This window comes from Carcharhinus amblyrhynchos, chromosome 1 (assembly GCF_965287045.1).
Source record: "Carcharhinus amblyrhynchos chromosome 1, sCarAmb.v2.hapA, whole genome shotgun sequence".
NCBI classification, from domain to species: Eukaryota; Metazoa; Chordata; class Chondrichthyes; order Carcharhiniformes; family Carcharhinidae; genus Carcharhinus; species Carcharhinus amblyrhynchos.
In genome coordinates, this window is record NC_137324.1 from 135,606,081 (window position 1) to 135,627,668 (window position 21,588).

Consider the following 21,588-nt stretch of genomic DNA (forward strand, 5'->3'; position numbering starts at 1 on the left):
AAGGCAGCCAACATGTTTCCGGAATTAAATGTTGCGAAAAAAAGATTTTTCAACGTGCATCGCATTTTTTAAATCCATACAATGCAAGTGAAATTGGATGTCTCCAGCTAACTAGCTGTTGAAAATTTGGATTGTATTTCTCTAACTTTACCTCCTGCTCGTGTAAATAACTGTTTCCATTCCCCCTCGCTGATCGGGGTAAATGGCTCTCCGACTGTTTGCTGTCCACGTAAACAGGCGAAACATCGACGGCATTTTTGTTGGCTAATCACAAATTCCAGCGAATTACACGTTTCCGGAAGGCAGTGCAGTTCTTGGGTACATTACCTTTATTTTTTATTTGTCATGCTTTCTAGCTAGGTCAGCATTTTAAAATAGGAAAGAAACTCTTGTGTGAACACATGCCACCGCTTTGACAGGCTCAGCAAATTTAAAGTAAATAATTAAGGAATTATTCGACGTCGTAGTTAGAATTGTAATTATTGTCCCAAATGGCTTCACTCGCTCTTGGACTGATTCCGGCCCTCTTTTAAGTGCCGGTTTACCGTTTCTATCGTTATTACCGTTTTTAACCGTTTCTCTTTGCAGTCGCTCGCGCGCCCGCCTTTGTCTCAAGAGCGCCCGCACACCCGTTGTCATGGAGACGGTGGTCGGCGTCCTGATTCACAGAGACAGGTGGCGGAGGACAGAGCGGCTTCGGTTGGCGGCGGCTGCTCATCTAAACTTGAAAATCTCCGTTCCCATCTTATCTCATCTCACTACACTCAGTTAACTCCTTTAACCCTTCTCTCCAGCCCGGACCGATGAAAGTTGTGTTTTTGTTCAGAGTCAGACCCGACCTGTAGGGGCAGAGCACCCGCTTTCTTCCCAAACGACTTCAAAGTTCGGCATTTCTGAGTTCCGTGTTCGGTAACTTTTATCATTCCTTTGAATTGTAATACTTAGTCGTCACATTGCTTAACGAACTATGACTGCAAATACTTATCTATCTAATTTATATTATTGTACCTTTCTTATGTCAATTACTCGGGAAATTATCAAATACAATTACAAGGTAGGCTGCAGTACTTTTAAAAGTCATAAACCAATTATAGAACTACATTCTGTGGTTGAGGGTGCTTCCTCTGAAGACGGGAATTGCCCGACTTTCTGCTTCAAGTAGCATAGAAATTTGCATACTATCTGAAATCAAAACTGAGAGTTTCTTAAACAACAAGGGAGTCGAGGGTTATGGGGAACAAGTAAGAAATTGGAATTCAGGCCAAAATCGAAACATACATGATCTTATTGACTGGCAGACCACGCTCTCACTTCCATTTCTTATGGATCACAAAACATTCTTAGGAAACAGTTTTGACATAATTTGGAACATAACTCGATTTAGATGCTTCTGCCTATATTGGCTAATTTAATGTCAATTACTGATTTGATTTATTATTGTCAGATGTATTAACATACAGTGAAAAGTATTGTTTCTTGCGCACTATACAGACAAAACATACCATTCCCAGAGAAGGAAATGAGAGAGTGCAGAATGTAGTGTTACAGTCGTAGCTAGGGTGTAGAGAAAGATCAACTTAATGCAATATTCCCTCCAAACCCAAGCATGATGGCTGATTTGAAAGTGGTGACCCCATACAATATGGGAAAAATTGTAAGAGGAACCATCCAAGGAATAGTCATAAAGAGTGCTTTTGGTACACAGGCCTTTATAAATCAAAGTATTGAGTATAAGAGTTGGAATGTTATGGTAAGGTTGTATAAGACATTGGTGAGGCTGAATTTACAGTATTGTGTGCAGTTTTGGCCATCTAATTACAGGAAAGATGTTAATAAGGTTGAAAGGGTGCAGAGAAGGTTTACAAGGATGTTGCCGGAACTTGAGAAACTGAGTTACAGAGAAAGGTTGAGTAGGTTAGGACTTTATTCCCTGGAATGTAGAGGAATGAGGGGAGATTTGATGGAGTATATAAAATTATGATGGGTATAGATAGAGTGAATGCAAGCAGGCTTTTTCCACTGAGGCTAGGGGAGAAAAAAATCTAGCGAACATGGGTTAAGGGTGAAGGGGGAAAAGTTTAAAGGGAATATTAGGGGGGGCTTCTTCACACAGGGAGTGTTGGGAGTGTGGAATGAGCTGCCAGATGAAGTGGTGAAAGCGGGCTCACTTTTAACATTTAAGGAAAACTTGGACAAGTACATGGATGTGAGCGGTGTGGAGGGATATGGTCCAGGTGCAGGTCAGTGGGACTAGGCAGAAAAATGGTTTGGCATAGCCAAAAAGGGCCAAAAGGCCTGTTTTTGTGCTGTAATGTTCTATGGTTCTATGGAAGCTGTCAGGAAAGTGAGTTTAAAACCACAATTAGACCAGCTATGATCTTATTGAATGACAGAGCAGGATTTCGGGTCAAATAGCCAAACCTTAATTTTCTTGTGTTTTTTTAATTTATTCATCCATGGATATGAAAGTCGCTGGCTAGGCCAGTATTTATTTGCCATCCCTAATATTGAAATTGTTTTGTATTTTTCCTAATGTCTGAATACTTTTCACCTTCCCTTCAACATTTCCCTCTAATTGTTCCAATTTCTATAAATTTCACCTGCATAAAAATTCCAACACTTGTGTACCATTCCAAATCTGAAAAAATGCCCTAGAAAGTCGAGTGCTATTATCACAATTCATTTCTGGCGAGATTGGTGTCATTTCTCAATACTTCTTGAGATGAAAATCCAGCTGCAGCTGGATTTGACTGCAGCTTGAATTCTAATCTCAATTAAATAACAAGCAAATGCATGTCAGAGGACCAATAAGGATATCTCCACCAGTGATTAAAACATTCTTAACTGAGACAATGATAAAGAGACAATGGCTACTTCTCCACATGTTGACACCTATATGCAATATTTTCTGTTTGCAGGCATTCAATACTCATAGACTATTCTGGCTACCCTGTCACAAAGTTAAAATGTCAACAGTTGAAAAGCAATGTTCAAGTGAGCAACAACCTCATCTGCAGGGACAGCTGCAAAATTGCGATTTACCACCTAATAGACAATTTCAGAGGCCCACATCTAGGTAGGTGTTTACTGTAATAATGTTGGATGAATTTTAAAATTTAGTTGATAATACAGTTGAAATCTATACAAAACAAATTGTCGCTAAAATAAATGTGAAACAGGTTAGATACTGATAATAGCAACTGCATACATTTAATATCTATTTCAATCTTGTTCTGAAAATGATACTGTGAAGAAAATTGAGAGCACTTATAATATACCCAATCTCATGAGACTATTACAGGTAAGGAAGACCATTTTATCCATATTTCACCTATATAGAAATACCCTACCATTCTACCCATTGTGGGATTTTTTGTTAAATGTTTCCTACTACTGTATTTACAAATAGATTGATTTTCTTTGTATGTTGGGACACAATCACAGGCCTAAGTTGACTTTTTAGTCTTTTGAACCTACGACCGAATCTCGTGGAAGTGACAGGGGTGTTGGCAAGTGACAGGGCTCACGGCTGCTGGCTAGAGAGCCAGTGAACTCCTGTGCCGCCTCTTTTTGGGTGAGTCTGTCGCATCTTGTATCGTTCAGGCACTTGGCAGGCCTTCCCTGGGATCAAGGGCACTGGGGACAGAAGTCCTGAATGTTACTTGCCAACGAAAAACCATCAGCTCATCTGCACTTGGCAATGTCACAGGGGAGATGGTGACTACTGCCAATAGTACATTCAAAAACTTTGATTAAGTTGGGACCTAGGCACAGGTGACTGATAGTGGAAAGGCGTTGAAGAATGGACTTTGTGATGATGAAACAAGGGTGGAGGGTGGTTGCCAACAAGCTCTGCACACCCCCCACCCCACCCCACTATCTCCCCTTCCTGATGACCGGTAGATTAATACCAGCAATAGATGGATAAGGTCCTTCAGTGGGCATTAATTTCCCACTTAAAGTCCTCAGTTGGTGGCAGGGCAGGAAGGATGCCAAAGACCTACCATCTATGGATTTAATTGGGGTGGAGGTGGGAAGGTAGCCTTTCTACTTGTTTAAATGCACCTCAGCTACCAAACTAACCAGAAGAACCCGCATTGTGTTTTATTGTTTTTCTCTCAAATTTAATTCACAACAAGCATTCCTGCTTATCTTTTCCATTTCCTTCTCTACTACCCATCTGTCCCTTTCTGGACTGGAAAAACCCAAGTTTCTTCCCTCATAGCTAAAACTTTTGACAATTATCATAGAATCGCTATAGTGCAGAAGGGCGTTATGTGGCCCATTGAGTCTGCACCCACCCTCCGACAGAGCATCTTATTCAGACCATCCCCTCCACCTTATCCCCGTAACTTTGCACATTTATCCCTCTATAAATGGGATATTAAGGGGAAATTTTGCATGGCCAATCCATCTAACCTGCACATCTTTGGGTTGTGGGAGGAAACAGAGCACCCGGAGGAAACCAACGCAGGCATAGGCAGAATGTACAAACTCCACACAGACAGTCTCACGAGGTTGGAATCAAATGCGGGTCCCTGGCGCTGTGAGGCAAAATGCTAACTTCTGGCATTGTGCAGCCAGCCAAACTGCCACCTTTCCTATTGACGTATTGACATGGGGCCTGATCTCGTTACATGCTGAATAGGCAACTGGCTGCAATTTGCCAGACTCAAGCCAATGTAATAACAAGTGGGTAAGAAAAAATATTGGACTAAGTGAACCCGCAGCCTTTATGCTCTTGCCCCCATGCAAACTACCTTTTGTGGTTATTTTCTGCAGTGCAATTCAGCTCTGTTTAGTACAACTGTGTGTAACTTGGATATTCAGTCTTGTTCTCCCTTGAAATTGCATCCTTGGTTCTCTGTAGATCATAGGGCCCTAGTGTTCATGCATTAATGGAGTCCGTGTCTGATTCAAGCTAGCGCTTAGACCATCAAACACAAGGGAAATGACACGGTTGTTTGAGTGGGAATGTTAACTGTTAAGTATCATACTAATATTTTCAGGTCAAGATAAACCTACTTTCAAAGGGAATGCCATATTTGAATCAGCCCTTGGATATCCTTTTCAGGATTCTTCTCCACATTGCCTCTACTCTTTTTTTGATGGGATATTGGCTAATCCAAGCACTGTACAATTCAATTGTAACTTTGTTAGAACTGTTTTCTATTGTACACAAAAACGGAAAGTGCTGGGGAGACCAGCAGGTCTGGTGGCATTTGTGGTGTAACTTTTTTGAACTATGTTCTATTGTACACAAAAACAGAAAATGCTGGGGAGACCAGCAGTTCTGGTAGCATTTGTGCCCTCTCTCCCTCCCTCCCCCTCGCTGTCTCTGCCTCTCGCTCTCTCCCTCTCTTTCTACCTCTCGTGCTCTCTGTCCCTCAGCCTCTCGCTCGCTTTATCGGTCTCTCGCTCGCTTTATTGGTCTCTCGCTCGCTCTCACGGCCTCTCGCTCGCTCTCTCGGCCTCTCGCTCGCTCTCTCGGCCTCTCGCTCGCTCTCTCGGCCTCTCGCTCGCTCTCTCGGCCTCTCACTTTATTTATTTGTGTTACAAGTAGGTTTACATTAACACAGCAATGAAGTTATTGTGAAAATCTCCTAGTTGCCACACTCTAGCTCCTGTTTGAGTACACTGAGGGAGGATTTAGCATGGCCAATGCACCTAACCAGCACGTCTTTCAGACCTAACTAGCATGTGTGTCTCTCTCTCTCTCTCTCTCTCGATAACAATGTTGATATCACTTTCTGTCACTTTGATAATCAAAGCTAGACTGATGGGAAGTAATTGACTTTGTTAGACTTGTTAGATTTTTTGTTCCTGTCTTTTGTGGATAGGATATATCTGGGCAATTCTCCATATTGCCAGGTAGTTTTCTGTATTGTACTGGAGCAGCTTGATTAAGAGCACAGCTATTTCTGGAGCACAAGTCTTCAGTACCATTGCTGGAATATTTTCAGGACCCATAGTCTTTGCAGCATGCAGTGTCTTCAGCCATTTTTTGATAAGCCATGGAATCAATTGAATTAGCTGAAGACTGGCATCTGTGATGTTGAGGAGCTCAGAAGGAGGCTGACATCATCCATTTGGCACATCACGCTAAATACTGTTGCAAACGCTTTAGCCTTATCATTTACTGTGCTCAGAACCACCACCCCTCCATCCCTCCCCCAACCCCATCATTGAAGATGGGAATTTTTATGAAGCCTCCTCCTCCAGTTGTTAATTGTTGACCATCATTTGCGACTTAATGTGGCAGTATTTCATGCTATATTTGCTGCTTGGCATGCAAGTAGTCTGGTGTTGTACCTTCACCAGTCTTCTTGCACTCGCTATTGAACGAGGGTTGATTTTCTGATTTGATGGTAATGTTAGAATGGGAATATACTAGGCCATGAGACTACAGATTGTTGTCATATGTGAAATTGCTGATGGCCCACAACGCCTTGTGGATGCCCAGTCTTGAGTTGCTAGATCTGTTCAAAAACTATCCCATTTTGCACACTGATAGTGCCAAACAACACAATGGAGAGCATCCTGAATTTGAAGACAGGCCTTTGTTTCCACAAGTACTGTCCATACTCTATTGTGAACAGGTAGATTGGTGAGGATGAGCTCAGGTAGGTTTTTCCCTGTTGTTGGTTCCTCATGACCTGTGACACATCCTATATAGCAGCAGTATCCTTTCAGACTTGACCAGTTGTGCTCCCACCAAACTAATTCTATTGATGAACACTGGAGTCCCTATCAAGAGTATGTCCTGTGCCCAAATTCTTCAACTGATGGGGCTTGGAGTTGTAGTATGGGTGAGCAGGCAATAGTGGTGAGTGGAAGGTAGGTGGTAACTAGCAGGAGAGTTCCTTGGCTCATGTTTGAGCTCATGCAATGATAAGTAATGGAGTTCAGAATTGATACTCAGAACACCCTCCCAATTGCATACCATTGTACTTCCCACTCTGATATGGCTGTTCTGTCACTGGGAAAGCACATACTTGAAGAATAAACTTAAAGATGATGTGTCAGGGATATTGTCTGTCTGTAAGGTATGATTCTATGATTATGACTATCAAGCTATTGATTGAGTAACCTGCAGGACAGCTCTCTCAGTTGGCACAAGTTCCCAGATGTTTGCAGGATTGACAGGGCTGGGTTTGCCAATGTAGTTTCTGCTGCCTAGGTTGACGCTGGGTAATCCATCCAGTTCTATTCCTTTTTGTAGACTTCACAGTGGTTTGATACAACTGAATGGTTTGCCAGGCCACTTCAGAGTCAACAACAATGCTGGGAGCCTGAAGTCATGAGTAGGCCAGACAAGTAAGGACAGCAGATTGACATTTCTAAGAGCATATATGAACTGCTTGGATTTTTACGTCAATTGATGATGGTTTCATGATTATTATTACCAAGATTAGCTTTTGAACCAAATTTAAGTTCTGCTAATTGCTGTTGAGGGAATTTGAATCCATATCTGCAGAGTGTTAGCCTGGGCCTTTGGATTACTAGGTAAAGGTAAAGTCCTGGATGACCATAAGCTAATCTCCTGTTTGAGAGCAAGAGCTGATTGGTAGTGATTTGACCTGAGGACCACCATACCTCAGACAAGGTTGAGAAGGCAAGCCTTCATGGATTACTATTTGGGTGACAATACCACTACACCACCACCTTCCTCAAAAATACACACAAGCGATATCTACCAGATTTCTCTCATCTACTCTGCTAGCAACTTCCTCCAAAATCACCAAAATTGCAAGGCAATCTGCCATGTTGTGAAGTTCTAATAAACTTTCCTTTTCTCAGTGATAATGAAAGACATTTTCTAATTGGGCATAGCTTGACTGTGTAGTTCTCAGACTGTGAAGGGAGGCTGGAAATGATACTAAGTGAGATTAATGAAGCAAATAGCTGGATTGGATGAAAGTGACTGGAAAAATTTAGGGAAGACCACCAAAAGTTGTGTTTCTTAGGCATTTAACTGATCAGCAATGGGCCTTTGAAGATGTTGGGGCTGGAAGTCACACTCCGTGAAGTGTGCAGGCAAACCAGACAGTGGCAGCTCATTTGAACGGAGCATCATTGGGAAAGGAGGTGGTGCTGCTGTCGAAAAGATACTCACCTATGGCCTAGGACAGGGGATCCTAACCCAGGGTCTATAGAACCTCAATGTACTATGAGAGCCCTCCAGATGATCTGCAGAAGCAGCCACATGACAAAAAGGTAGTGTTTTTATAAAAAGCTGAAGAAATAGCACACAAACTAAAATGTGCATGTAAGTCAGTTGAAGAAGCAAAGGTTCAAGAAAGACCATAAATCAAAGAAGAACAAAACATCAAACTGACGAATCAGAGCCACACTTGCTGAGCTTTGGCTTCTAATGACTGTGAAATCATTGTCGATTGTCAGAAAAATCCATCTGGTTGGCTAATGTCCTTTAGGGAAAGAAATCTGCCGTTCTTACCTGGTCTGGCCTATATGTGACTCCAGAGCCACAGAAATATGGTTGACTCTCAACTGCCCTCTGAAATGGCATAGTAAGCCATGCACTTGTATCAATCACTGCAAAATCTCAAGAAAAAAAAATGAAACTAGATGGACCATCTAGCATTGAATTAGGCGCCAGAAAAGACTGACAAAACAAACAAACCTGTTGAACTTGCAAGGTCCTCCTTACTAACATCTGGGGGCTAGTGCCAAAATGGGAGAGCTGTCTCACAGATTAGTCTGTGACCCAATGAAGTCTCATGGCTTCAGGTTATACATGGGTAAGGAAACCTCTTGCTGGTTACCATATACAGTCCTCTTTCGGCTGATGAATCAGTACTCCTCTATGTTGAACAACATTTGGAGGAAGCAGAAGGGTGCAAATTGTACTCTGGGTGGGGGATTTCAATATTCACGACCAAGAGTGGCTCAGCAGCAACATTACTGATTGAGCTGGTCAGGTCCTAAAGGATATAACTGCTAGACTGGGTATGTGGCAGGTGATGAGGGGACCAACAATAGGGAAAAACATACTTGAGCTCATCTTTACCATTCTGCCAGCTGCAGATGTATATACCCACAACAGTATTGGTATGAGTGATTGCTGTACAGTCCTTTTGGAGATAAAGTCTCGCCTTCACGTTGAGAATAACCTCCATCGTGTTGTGTGGCACTATCACCGTTCTAGATGGGACAAACTTCAAACAGATCTAGCAGTTCAAAACTGGGCAACCATGAGGTGCTTTGGACCATCAACAGCAGCAGAATTGTATTTCAGCACAACCTGATACTTCATGGCCCAGCACATTCCCTATTTAACCATTACTATTAAACCAGGGGATCAATCCTTGTTCAATGGAAAGTGAAAGAGGGCATGCCAGGAGAGCAACAGTGAACTGAGGTGTTAACTTGATAAAACTACCAAACAGACTATTTGCATGTGAAACAGCAAGTGATGGACAGAATTAAATGATCCTACAGCCAGCAGATCAGATTCAAGTTCTGCAGTCCTGCCACTTCCAGTCGTGAATGGTGGTCGGCATTTAGACATCTTACAAACGTTCCCATCCTCAGTGATGGAAGAGCCCAGCACATCACTGCAAAAGATAAGGCTGAAGCATTCACAGCAATCTGCAGCCAGAAGTGTAGAGTATATGATCCACCTCAGCCTCCTCCAGTGATCCCCAACATCACAGATGCCAGTCTCTAGCCAATTTGATACACTCCACATGATATCAAGAAACAGTTGAAGGCACTGGATGCTGCGAAGGCAATGGCTCTGACAACATTCCATGAATAGTACTGAAGACTTGTGCTCCAAAACTTGTTGTTTCCCTAGCCCAGTTCTTCTGGTACAGTTACAACACTGGCATCTACCTGACAATGTGGAAATTTGCCCAGGTATGCCCTGTACACACAAAACAGGACAAATCCAAACCAACGAATCACCGCCCCATCAGTCTACTCTTGATCATCAAGAAAGCGATGGAAGGGTTCATCAACAGTGCTATCAAGCAGCATCTGTTCATCAATAACTTGCTAAGTGACACCCAGTTTAAGTTTTGCCAGGGTCACTCAGCTCCTGACCACATCACAGCCTTGGTTCAAACACGGACGAAAGAGCTGAAATCCAGAAATGAGGTGATGTAAGAGTGATGGCCTTTGGCATCAAGATCGCATCAAGGTGCCCTAAAAAACCTGGAATCGATGGGTATTGGGGGGCAAATTCTTCGCTGGTTGGAGTCATACCTGGCTTTGGGGGGTGGGGGGGGGAGCTTGACCTTCCTTCAGTCATAAGATCAGAAATGAATATGTTTGTTGAATGTCCAGCACTATTCATGATTTCTTAGATACAGGAACAGTCCATGTTCAAATGCAACATGATCTGGACAATATTTAGGCTTGGGCTGACAAGTGGCAAGTAACATTTGCACTACATAAATGCCAGGCAATGACCATCATCAATAGGAGACAATCTAACCACTACCTCTTGACGCTCCGTGGTGTTACCATCACTGAATCCTCTGCTATCAATATCCTTGGCGTTACTATTGAACGGAAAATCAATTGGATTCTCCACAAAAACACAGTGGCTATAAGAACAGGTCAGAAGTTAGGAATATTGCAGTGAATAGCTCACCTGTTGCCTTCCCAAAGCCTGTCCATCATCTATAAGGCTCAAGCTGGAGTGTGATGGAATACTCCCCACTTGCGTGGATGGGTGCAGCTCCAACAACACTCAAGAAGCTTGATACCATCCAGGGCAAAGCAGCCCGATTGATTGGTACCACATTCTCTTCGTCTACCACCGATGCTCAGTAGCAGCAGTGCGTACTCACCACAGGATGCACTGCAGAAATTCACCAAAGATCTTTAGACAGCACCTTCCAAACCCATGACCGCTTCCATCTAGGACAAGGTCAGCAGAAACATGGGAACACCACCACCTGCAAGTTCTTCTCCAAGCCATTCGCCATCCTGATATATCACTGTTCCTTTGCAGTAACTACATCAAAATCGTGGAATTCCCTCCCTAACGGCAACAAATACTGGCCAGCCAGCGATGCCTATTTCCCACAAATGAATAAAAAAATATAAATTGTAAAAGAGCTCAGATCCCTGCAGGACCCCACATGCTGTCAACCAGAAAAAAAACACTAATTTATGCCGTTTTCTGCCAGCCAACCAATCCTCTATCCATGTTAATATGTAACCCCTACACCATGAGCTTTTAATTTGCACAATGACCTTTGATGGCAATTAGATTATACCCATTTACCCCTGTTTCTGCCTCAGCAATGATAGGCGGCACGGTAGCACAGTGGTTAGCACTGCTGCTTCACAGCTCCAGGGTCCTGGATTTGATTCTTGGCTCAGGTCACTGTATGTGTGGAGTTTGCACATTCTCCTCGTGTCTGCATGGGTTTCCTCCGGGTACTCCGGTTTCCTCCCACAGTCCAAAGATATGCCAGTTAGGTTGATTGGCTATGCTAAGAAATTGCCCCTTAGTGTCCAGGGATGCAGAGGTTAGAGGGATTCGTGGGTATGATATGTAGGGATATGGCGGTAGGGCCTGGGTGGGATTGTGTTTGGTGAAGATACGATGGGCCAAAGGGCCTCTTTCTGCACTGTAGGATTCTATGAAATGATCTACCTTGTTATGGTTGTTGCACATATTCACTTTTTCTTTTTGACATTATTCCTCATTCTCAGCTCGTCTTTGTTTCTGCCTTCTAATGTCACTTGCTATTTTTCTGTCCTCAGCTACCATTTACTTCCTTCCACTTGAGCTATCCCTTAGGTTCCCATCTCCCTAACAAGTCAGTTTACAGCCTCCCCAACAGTACTAGCTAATATTCATGTGAGGATATTGGTCCTGGTCCTGTTAAGGTGTGACCCATCCATCTTGTACAGGTCCCATCTGTCTCAGAATCAATCACAATGCCTCAGAAATTTGATGCCTTCCTTCCTACACCAATCTTCAACCATGTATAAATCAATCAATCATCCCATTGTATTGCTCACTAGCATGTTGCACTGGGAGTACTTTTGAGATTATTGCTTATGAGGTCTTAATTCTTAATTTCCCTCCCAACTCTCTTAAGCCTGCTTTCAGGACCTCATTCCTCTTCATATGTATGTCATTAGTATCAATGTGGGCACAACCTCTGGCTGTCTGTGCCTGCCCCCCAGAAGGTTGTTCTTCAGCCATTCTGTGACATTCTTGCCCTTGACAACAGGGAGAGAACATCCCATCCTGGAGTTATGTTTACTGCTGCAGAAATACTGTCTGATTCCCTGACCATTGAATCCCCTGTCACAATTGTTCTTTCATTATTCTTCTTCCCCTTATGTGCAGCTGAGCCACCTGTGGTACCTCAGACTTGTGGCTGTACCACATTAAGTACCCAGAATTCAAGATTCTGTAGCTGGCTATACCTTCTGCAAATGTGTTTGTCTGAGAATCATGGTGTGTCGTCCATAACTTCTCACATACTGCAGAATGTATATATTTCACTGGGCTGAGCTGACCTGCCACGCTGTAACTTTGAAAGCTTGTTTATTATAACTGGAATAAGTAGAATTACTTAACAGTTACTCACCAATCAGATTCTTCCCCTGCACCAAAGCAAGGGTGGAAAAAAAGGTAGAAAAAAAAAGGAGCATCACTTTCCCTATTCATCAAATTCTCTCAATCACTAAACTTCAACTTCGCACTCTGTGCATTCGAAGCACTTAGGGCTTGATTATACCTTTGCCTCTTGCCCATTTTCGGGTGCGAAAACTTGCTAATGTCAGGTGTGAGGCGATTAATGCAACCCGCGCCCACATCCGTGCAGATGCCCACTTTACCAAGGCCAGAAAATGGCTGTGATCTGAACTGTGCCCGAAATGTGTGCAACGGCGATTTAAATGCATTTGGATGCATTTAAATTGAGTTAATGGGCTGCCTGCCCAACCTTACCTGCATTTCCCCTTTTACCATCGCATTCGCCCATCCACATTCAGTACGAATACTCGGCAAGGGTCTGTTTCAGGTGCTCCACTTTCTGAAGAGGTAAGTTCAGAGCTTCCAACGGCTGTCTTACTCAAATCGGTAGTGGGGGGGATGGGATGGGGCAGGGAGGCAGGCCAGATCATTCTCTAGTGTGTCGGGGTAGGAGGGAGGCCCAAATATTCTCTGGTGGTGGGGACGGAAGGGAGGAGGGAGGCCAGATCATTCTCTGGTGGGTGAGGCCTAATCATTCTGATGGGGGTGGGGGTGTGGTGGGGGAGGTGGGGGGAGGGAGGGAGGGAGGCCTGATCATTCTCTTGGGGGCGGGGGGAAGGGAGGCCTGATCATTCAGTGGTGGAGTGGGGAGGGAGACCAAATGGATATCTGGTGGGGGGGGTGGATTGCGGGGCGGTGCAGGGGTAGAGGCACCGCTGCCACTCTGAGGGTAATCAGTGGGGGGGCGGGGGTGGGGGGAAGAGGGCAGAGGGTCGCAATCGGTCTGGGGTCTGGGGCGTTGAGTGGATACGGAGGACAGTTATGTTGTGGGGGTGGGGCAATGTCTGTGGGGGCCATTGATCCCGCTTTTCAACTCAGAGCCGCTTTATCCGCTTTTTGCGGCCCTGGAGCGATGTGATGGGTATGTTTTTTCAAGTTTTTTTCTCATTGCACATGCGCAATTTGAAGTTCCAATTAGAGCTGTAGCATTTCGGGTGCAATAAGCCCCACCCACAGTGCAATTCAGACTTGCGACGTATTTTTAGTTGAAGTGCGTATGGAGGCGCCTGAGAGCAGTTTTCCAAGTCGGATCTGAATTGCGCCCAGATTCAGCGCTTGGAATCAAAATGGTAAAATCGGGCCCTTAGTCTAGATCAAACAGCACTGAGGAAGGCCTGTTTTTAAACTTTACAACTTGCCAGCTCTCAGTGAAGACCTTGCATCATAAAGTCTTTAAGCCTGTTATCTTTCAAGTCAACCAGTCCAGAAAACAGATTACAAATAGCAACTTTACAACCTGCTGAAATCCATCTCTTTGTAATAACGCTGCAATAATCCTGGTGCTCAATTCTGATTGATGTATCTACCTAGATTACCTTGCAGGAGTGAAAATGCCTTTTTCAGCAGGTCGGCAACATTGTTTTTCAAACAAACCAATTACATGTATTACAAGTGGTTCTTTTGTTTATAACTTGTGAAAGTGCACTATTTTCTTTAATTGTATTTTTGTGGTGAGTGATGCAGTGTTAAACTTTTGGGTGAATGCATGAATATATAATCTTAAATCTCATAAAGCTTGCTCCTGCTTATTCAAATTATTCACATTCTTGTGTTAAGAAACATACACCTCTTCCTTTTCAAAATACACTCTGATTACAGATACGATGGGAAGGAAATGCATTCTGTCTCATCCCTGTCCATAACAGAATTGGGAGCTCCATCTGGGGTCTGAAGCAGTTGCAACAAACAAACTGAGTCTGACATTCGATAGAATAAATTGGAAGCAAAATTGAAAAGTTCAATAGCTGAAATTAGAATCATAGTACAGAAAGAGACCCTTCGGCCCATCAAGTCTGCACCAAACACAATCCCTACCCCCAGTCCCTACATATTATAGCCACTAATCCCTCTAACCTACGCATCCCTGGACACTTAAGTGGCAATTTCTTAGCATGGCCAATCAACCTAACCTGTATATCTTTGGACTGTGGGAGGAAACTAGAGTACCCAGAGGAAAACCATGCAGACACAAGGAGAATGTGCAAACTCCACACAGTCAGTGACCCAAGTTGGGAATCGAACCCAGGACCCTGGAGCGTGCGAAGCAGCGTTGCTAACCACTGTGCTACCATGCCGCCAAGAAATTGTTTCTCTTAAAACGAAAGGACTGTAGTCGTAGGCATCACATTAACATTGAAAGGTAAAATGTCTGAATTTAATGTGAAATCTTCATAGAACAACAGGTTTTTAACTTTACATAGGTTAACAAACTTAACAACTGAAAACTTACAGCTGTAGCTGACCAGGTGAAACTTAATGTGAAGTAAAGGACAAGAAAGCCTGAGGTGGTAAAAATTCTAGCTGAGCCTTTTCCCTCACCTCAGAAGAAGCAGAAGAGCCCCAAACAAACCAGAATATTGATTCTAGAAGAAGGAAGACTAGAGTTAGGATTTCAGGCAAGAAAAGAGGAACTGGAAAAGCAAGAGAGAAAGAAAGACAGCTTTTCAGGTTAAAATGTTTGAGAAGGTATTGTGAGCACAAAAGGATAGTGAAATGAGACAGATTGAATTAATTGGCTAATGCAGGATTGTCTTTATGTAGTGGAAAAATCACTAATAGTTCTATTGACCCTAGTTCAGATACAAGTTTTTGTTTTGTATTCCTCATTAGTACTGAAACTTAATGAAGATGACACTGAAGCATTCTTCATATCATTTGAGAAACTCACAGATAGGTTGGAGTGGCCTGCGGAGATTTTGACTCTCCTGATGCAGGACCAGTTAACAGGCAAAGCCCAGAGTGCAGAGAGTGAAGTTTGCAAAGTTAATTTATTATTCACAAGCAGGCTTACATTAAGACTACAATGAAGTTACTGTGACAATCCCCAAGTTGCCATACTCTGGCACCTGCTCAGGTACTTTGAGAGAGAATTTAGCATGGCCAATGCACCTAACCAGCATGTTTTTTGGAAGCCCGTGCACACAATGGGGAGAGCACGCAGACACCACACAGTGGCCCAAGCTGGGAATTGAACCTGGGCCCAGGTGCTGTGAGGCAGCAGTGCTAATCACTGTGCCACCATGCTCTTCAAACTATGAACACACAAAAAGTTGCTGTCCTGAACGTTTATGAATTAGTGCCTGAAGCATATCACCAGAAATTTCAGGACTCTCACAAAAAGCCTTCTCAAATCTTGCTCAAGTTTGAAAGAATCAATCAGCTCACATTGAACCAGTGGATGAGAGCACTCAATCCTTTGTAGGTGTGGTCAATTTTAAGAGAAATAGTCCTGTTGGACAAATTGCTTCCTATACAGCATTTGGAGGAACAAAGAGTTTCAAAAGCCAGAGAAGCAGATAATTAAGACATACTATATAAAAAAGGAGAGTAGGAAAGAAAAATCTGAAGTAGTCCCCAGCTTTGTAAAGAAAGAACCTGAATGGTAAACCAGCAGGGGTATGTCTAGTGTATTTTCTGTGTTGAAAGTCTGAGTGCCTGGAAGCTAATCATAGAATCATAGAAACTCTACAGTGCTGAAAGAGGCCATTTGGCCCATTGAGTCTGCACTGACCACAATCCCACCCAGGCCTTACCTCCATATCCCTACACATTCACCCACTAATCCTTCTAATCTACACATCTCAGGACACTAAGAGGCAATTTTAGCATGGCCAATCAACATAACCTGCATATCTTTGCCACTAACTTTTGACATTTCAAAGAAAGACCAATAGGGCACTCTGTGGCCAACCCCTTGGCCGAGGCTCTGAAAGTTGTAGATCTGTGTTTAAGTGTTACCTAGATATCCCTCAGGATTTTTTGTTTAAAGGGAAAATGGCATTTTACTTTTCCAAAAGCCCAGGCTCCTGATGGTAAGTGGGAGGACTTCTCTATAGAGGGACCGCCACAGAGGGGGTTTATTTTAGAATTCAAATTTGACTATCTACCATGGTGGAAGTCAAACCTTGAACCCCAGAGCGTTGCTCTAGGTTTGTGGATTACCTGTTCAGTGATCTATTCAGAACCCCCTTGCCTGAGCCTTACTGGACATGTCAATTATGCTCATTAGTTGTGTGATGTATGATTCTGCCACTGATTGGCTTTCACAAATTAACCCTTTCTCATTCATTGAAGTCCACAGCCAGAATGTCTGTGCAAAGGTCCTTTCAGTTTATACCTGGTCCTTTTGTTCTCACCCTTCGGGAGCCCTGGGAACCACTAAGGGTGTCTGAGGCAGATGCCCATCTGTCACACTGAGTTAGGCAGGCTCGTGTGGGGTTTGGCCACTGTGAGTGAGAGTAGGGGAGTGGAGCTCGGAGGGATGGTAATCAGAGCTAGCCACTGGTGATGCGGGTGCGGGAATGGAGTTCTGTCGGTTACAGGAAGGGAGAAGTCAGATAGTTTTGTTGGCACCCCTAGAGGTTCCTTTGTGGAAAGCCCCAGGCTATGAAGCAGCTAGTCTTCCTTCTGATGGATGCTGGAGGCACCCTGGAGTCCTCCATAAGATGGAAAGGCAGTTAGAGGACAATCCAGAAGTCATCCTCTGGCACTAGCATTCAGGGATGTCACAAGTTCCTGCACCATGCAGCTGATGTGCTGCACCATTAAGTGCATGCCTTGAACCATGGATTGGACATCCCCCACCATGGAGTGAATGTTATGCACCAAAGTCTCCACTGTGGATGTCATCCTTGCACTGTTGGCCTGGTTGCCTGGGGGTGCCAGCACCACCTCCTCGGACAGGAGACCCTGCAATCTGAGGAGGGATGCTGATATTCATTCCTGATATTCACAACTCTGCCTTTGTGGCTCCAGCAGCTGAAGGATGACCGCGTCTAACGGCCGGTCATCTGACTCAGCAGAGTTGTGGGCTCAGCAAAGTTGTGGCCTCAGCAGAGTTCTGGCCTCCAGCAGTCCTCCAAATTCCGATCCTTGGGATGCTCCTGCCTCTAACTACTTGGATTATCAGAAGTGAGGTGCTCACCAGCGTGTGCAGAAGCCTGTCTACCAATAATACCCAATGAGGTGTGAGTCTCTGTTGGTGGAGGATGTAGGTGACAGTTGTGACATGAGCTCTTTTCCATGAGAAAGTCTGGGATTTGTACTCTGAGCAGCTCTCCTCTATGTCTCCTGTGCCCTACTGGAGGATAGGCTGGTCTGATTTACCTGCAAGGAAAGGGAAATGGCATTAATGTATGGCAGGGGTCTAAGGAAATGGGAGACATCATGAGGTTGGCACAATGGTTGCATGTGTTGAGGGTGCTTGTTGTTGTCTCTTGTGCCCGCTTCACCCTTAATACAAGTGCTGTCTTGCTCCCCTCTGGCAAGCTCTAGGCTCTCCTTGAAGGGAATGAGGATTTTAAGCTCCACTCTGCGCTTCTTCCTATTATATTCAAGCATGTCCTGCAATGAGATAGATAGGGAGAGTGTAAACAAGATATGTGCCAGGTCAGATGATAGAGATATCTGGCATGTGTGGTTGGTGAATTGGAGCTGGAATGTGATGAGGAGTGGAGTTGAAGGTTAGATAAGGAGGGGAAATGGCAGAGTGAGTGGTGGGTCCCCATGATATGGCAGTGAGTGAGGTCCGAGTGGTGGTGTGATAGGTGGGTGAGATGTGACAAATGAGAAGAATGACTTTCCTTAGTTACATGCAGGTCATTCATCTTCTTCCTTCATTGTATGCCTGCCCTTTTGTGCAGTGAGCTTACACTCACTAGTGCTGCCACTGCCTCCCATGAGTGGTTGGTCATCTTGTTGGCAAGTCTTTTATCTATTTGAGGGTAGAAAATGTACTGCCTCTGCTCCACCTCATCCAACATTTTGATGAGGGCTCCTTCAGAAAACATGGGGGTTAACCTCCTAGCTGCCATTCCCTTGACAGAAAAATCTATGCCTTTAAGAGCTAGAGATTAAGACATTATAAAGTATCCAAGCCTGTTACTTTTCATGTCTACCAGTACAGAAATCTGACCTCCTGGTAATAAAACTACAAGTAACTGACTTTGTAACTTGTTGACAATCTTATCTCTTTGAAGGAGTCTCACAGTAATCCCAATATATAATTTCAGCCGTTGTTTCAGCTAAATGACCCTTCAGGCATGAAAGTGCCTTCTTCTCCAAGCCTGCAACATTGTGGTTATTTTTTCAGACCAGCCAATCATGTGAATTGCAAACTATCATTTTATTTATAACTTTTAAAAGTGCACTTTTTTCTTTAACCATATTTTTCCATGTCTGTGCGCACGTGCAGATTTTCTATTTAACTTTATTGTGACCAAATGCAAAATCTTCAAGCAGCAAATGTGGCTGATTCACCCTTATTGAGGAAGGAGAAATATGGTTCTCTCTGTACATTTTGATGATGGCTGTTCTTCAGGATCCAGGATTATGTATGGACCACTACACCCTTCCCTACTGCAACCCCTCACTCCCCCAAGCGGGAACCCCAGAAGGTGGCAATCAGTACGGGTCCTGATGAACAAGAACCAAGTGCCTTCGATTCTGAGGAGTTGGCAAGGAGCTAAGTACAATGCCTATGTATCCCTGCCACTGCAAGGCTGCAAAGGGATTGTCCCCTCAGATACTTCAGTATTGGTTGGGTTCAGGCTGTGGTGAAGAGGTTGACCTCGGTATTTGTCTCCGGAATAGGGATCTTGTGGCTGGACTTCCACATCTTGCTCATGGAAACATAGATCACTTTTGGTATGGTAATTTCAGGTAAATTTCTGTTAAAAATATTTATTATTGCCTGTGTTCTGTAAAACCTTTGAATTGGCCTGGTTACATTAATATCCATGCCCCTTGAACACCTAAAAGCCTTCAAAATCACAGCAGCACTCTTGGATTTTGTTTGTCTCTCTTGTGAGGACTATGAATGGGTTTCAATTTGAATTTTTTTTGAGCAAGCAAGGAGATGGGTTCAGGTCCACCTGGTCTGCTCTGCTCACTGGCTTTGCAGCTTTAAGAATGGAGGAGGAAAAAAGCAGACCAAAGCTTGAATGGTTTGGCAAACAATCTGTTTTGAGTTTCCAAATTGGTTCTTGTGGCGGATGAATTTACTCCAAGGAGGTCTCAAGACAAATTAAGGTTGGTTGTCACTTGTCACTATCTTCAGCAAAATTACTATTTCCCGTTCATTCTTAGGAACGAAACTCTCAAAGTTAGATGCAATATTGCTTGTTATGTCGTATAATTTTTATGATGATACTAAACAATGTTTCTAGGTAACAGTGTTTAAAGAGACATTCACTAATTAACCAAGTACACGAGGAATGGTGGATGAATTTCAATGAAGGTGACCTAAGATGAAACATAGGTCAAGGATGTTCCTTAGCAAAAGGGGATGGATTTGGAATGTGATTATGTAAAGTTTCCTGGTAACATTAAATTGTTATCAACAAAGCTAATCAGATGCTGGAATGGACGACAAGGGCACCGTTAAAAACAAATAAGTTAAAAACAAATTTCAGGACTATTTTTCTTCTTGATAAGCCCAGTATGTTGAGGCCAGCTGTATTGCTCCTATTGCATTTTTGTACTGACCTGTAAAATTCTTTGTTCAGGAGGATTGAAATTAATTTTATTGCAGCCTTAAAACAATATCACTTTTTAAACATTATTTGCTAAACCTTGTGCTTATAATTAAACTTTTTGACACTTTACAGTTTGAACAATAATTATTAATGAACGCAGGTATATTTCTACTTGGATTTGCTTTCATACCATCTAGTCCTTGTTTTAACTGTTTTTGTATCTGTGTTAACTGCATGCAAAATTGCAACAATTGCATTTGTATAGTGCCTTTAATGTAATAAAACATTACAAGATGTTTATCAATCAAAGCCATGAATTAATTATTTTTAATCAGTAAGTATGGAATAAATTTCCTGGTAACATTAGTGTGGCAAAATACCATGGTATTTTTACATTGTCATTATCAGTGCTTAGTTAAAACAAAAATTTAATAATTATTTTTTCTACATGTCTAATAGAAATTACTTGTTTTTTAGGTTACTAACAAAGAAGGAAAAAATAGCAGAAGCAAAGCGGTTAGAAACATTGAGTAAACATTTGAAACTTCCCAAAAATGACATTAATATGTAAGTATATGTATCTTAATTAATAGAACTGGCTTTTACAATCTCTTCAATGTTTTTAAAGTTTAGCAGTGATGCTGTGTTGGATATGCAGTAGCAATCAAGTTAAAATGCAATGGGGCTGAATTTCCTTTGTTTCAGCAAATTTTCAGTGCAGAATTGTGCTAATTAGATTTTTGTGGCAGGCACATTTTGACAGAAGTTTCTGCCAGCTTCCTACCATAACATTGCCCTCACCAGTTCCTTTGCATTTTCCTCCCTACAATCTGCTGACTCATTTCTAAGATTTGTCATTTACATATTATAGTGGCAAGGAGGGGCACTGTAACTCAAGTTCCTGCTTTTACACTTGTAATGCATTTAGTAATTTGGAATGAAAAATTATAAGATGCAGATATTGCAAAGATTGGTTTAGGCAAGCAGCAGTGAAGAACTTTTGACCTTAAAGTGTCCGGATTATTTCAGTGCCAATTCCTGCAGCTAGAAAGCAATGTTTTGTGTAAGTTCTTTTTCCATTCAAGTCCTGGACTTGCTTCTGGCAGAGTCAGAATGCTCCAACCCCACCTTTCCTATTTGTAGCAAGGGATTCTCTAGTACAGTTATGGCATTTCAAATGTGCAAACCCTTGTATGCCATTATCGAGGAAGGGGAGTGAGAGATGATGTTTGGCCTTGTGCATGAGAATGTGCACATTCCATGCACCAATGGTAACAAGTGTCAGTTTTACTTTCTTGTTTTAAATTAACTTTTATGAATGCATTGTTGGATCCCCGCCAACTGGTTAAGTAAGTGAAGCAG

General features: G+C 43.0%; 1 protein-coding gene across 1 annotated transcript in view; it reads left to right on the plus strand.

The window, feature by feature from the left end:
• The first annotated feature begins 241 nt into the window (after positions 1-241).
• ttc29 (tetratricopeptide repeat domain 29) overlaps positions 242-21,588 on the plus strand; it is a 570,038-nt gene continuing 548,691 nt past the window's right edge. Inside the window, exons 1-3 of the mRNA XM_080193148.1 lie at positions 242-318; positions 2,919-3,076; positions 20,704-20,793. Of these exons, the coding sequence (XP_080049274.1) occupies positions 2,967-3,076; positions 20,704-20,793 (200 nt within the window). The 5' untranslated portion in view covers positions 242-318; positions 2,919-2,966. The remainder of the gene's footprint in view (positions 319-2,918; positions 3,077-20,703; positions 20,794-21,588) is intronic.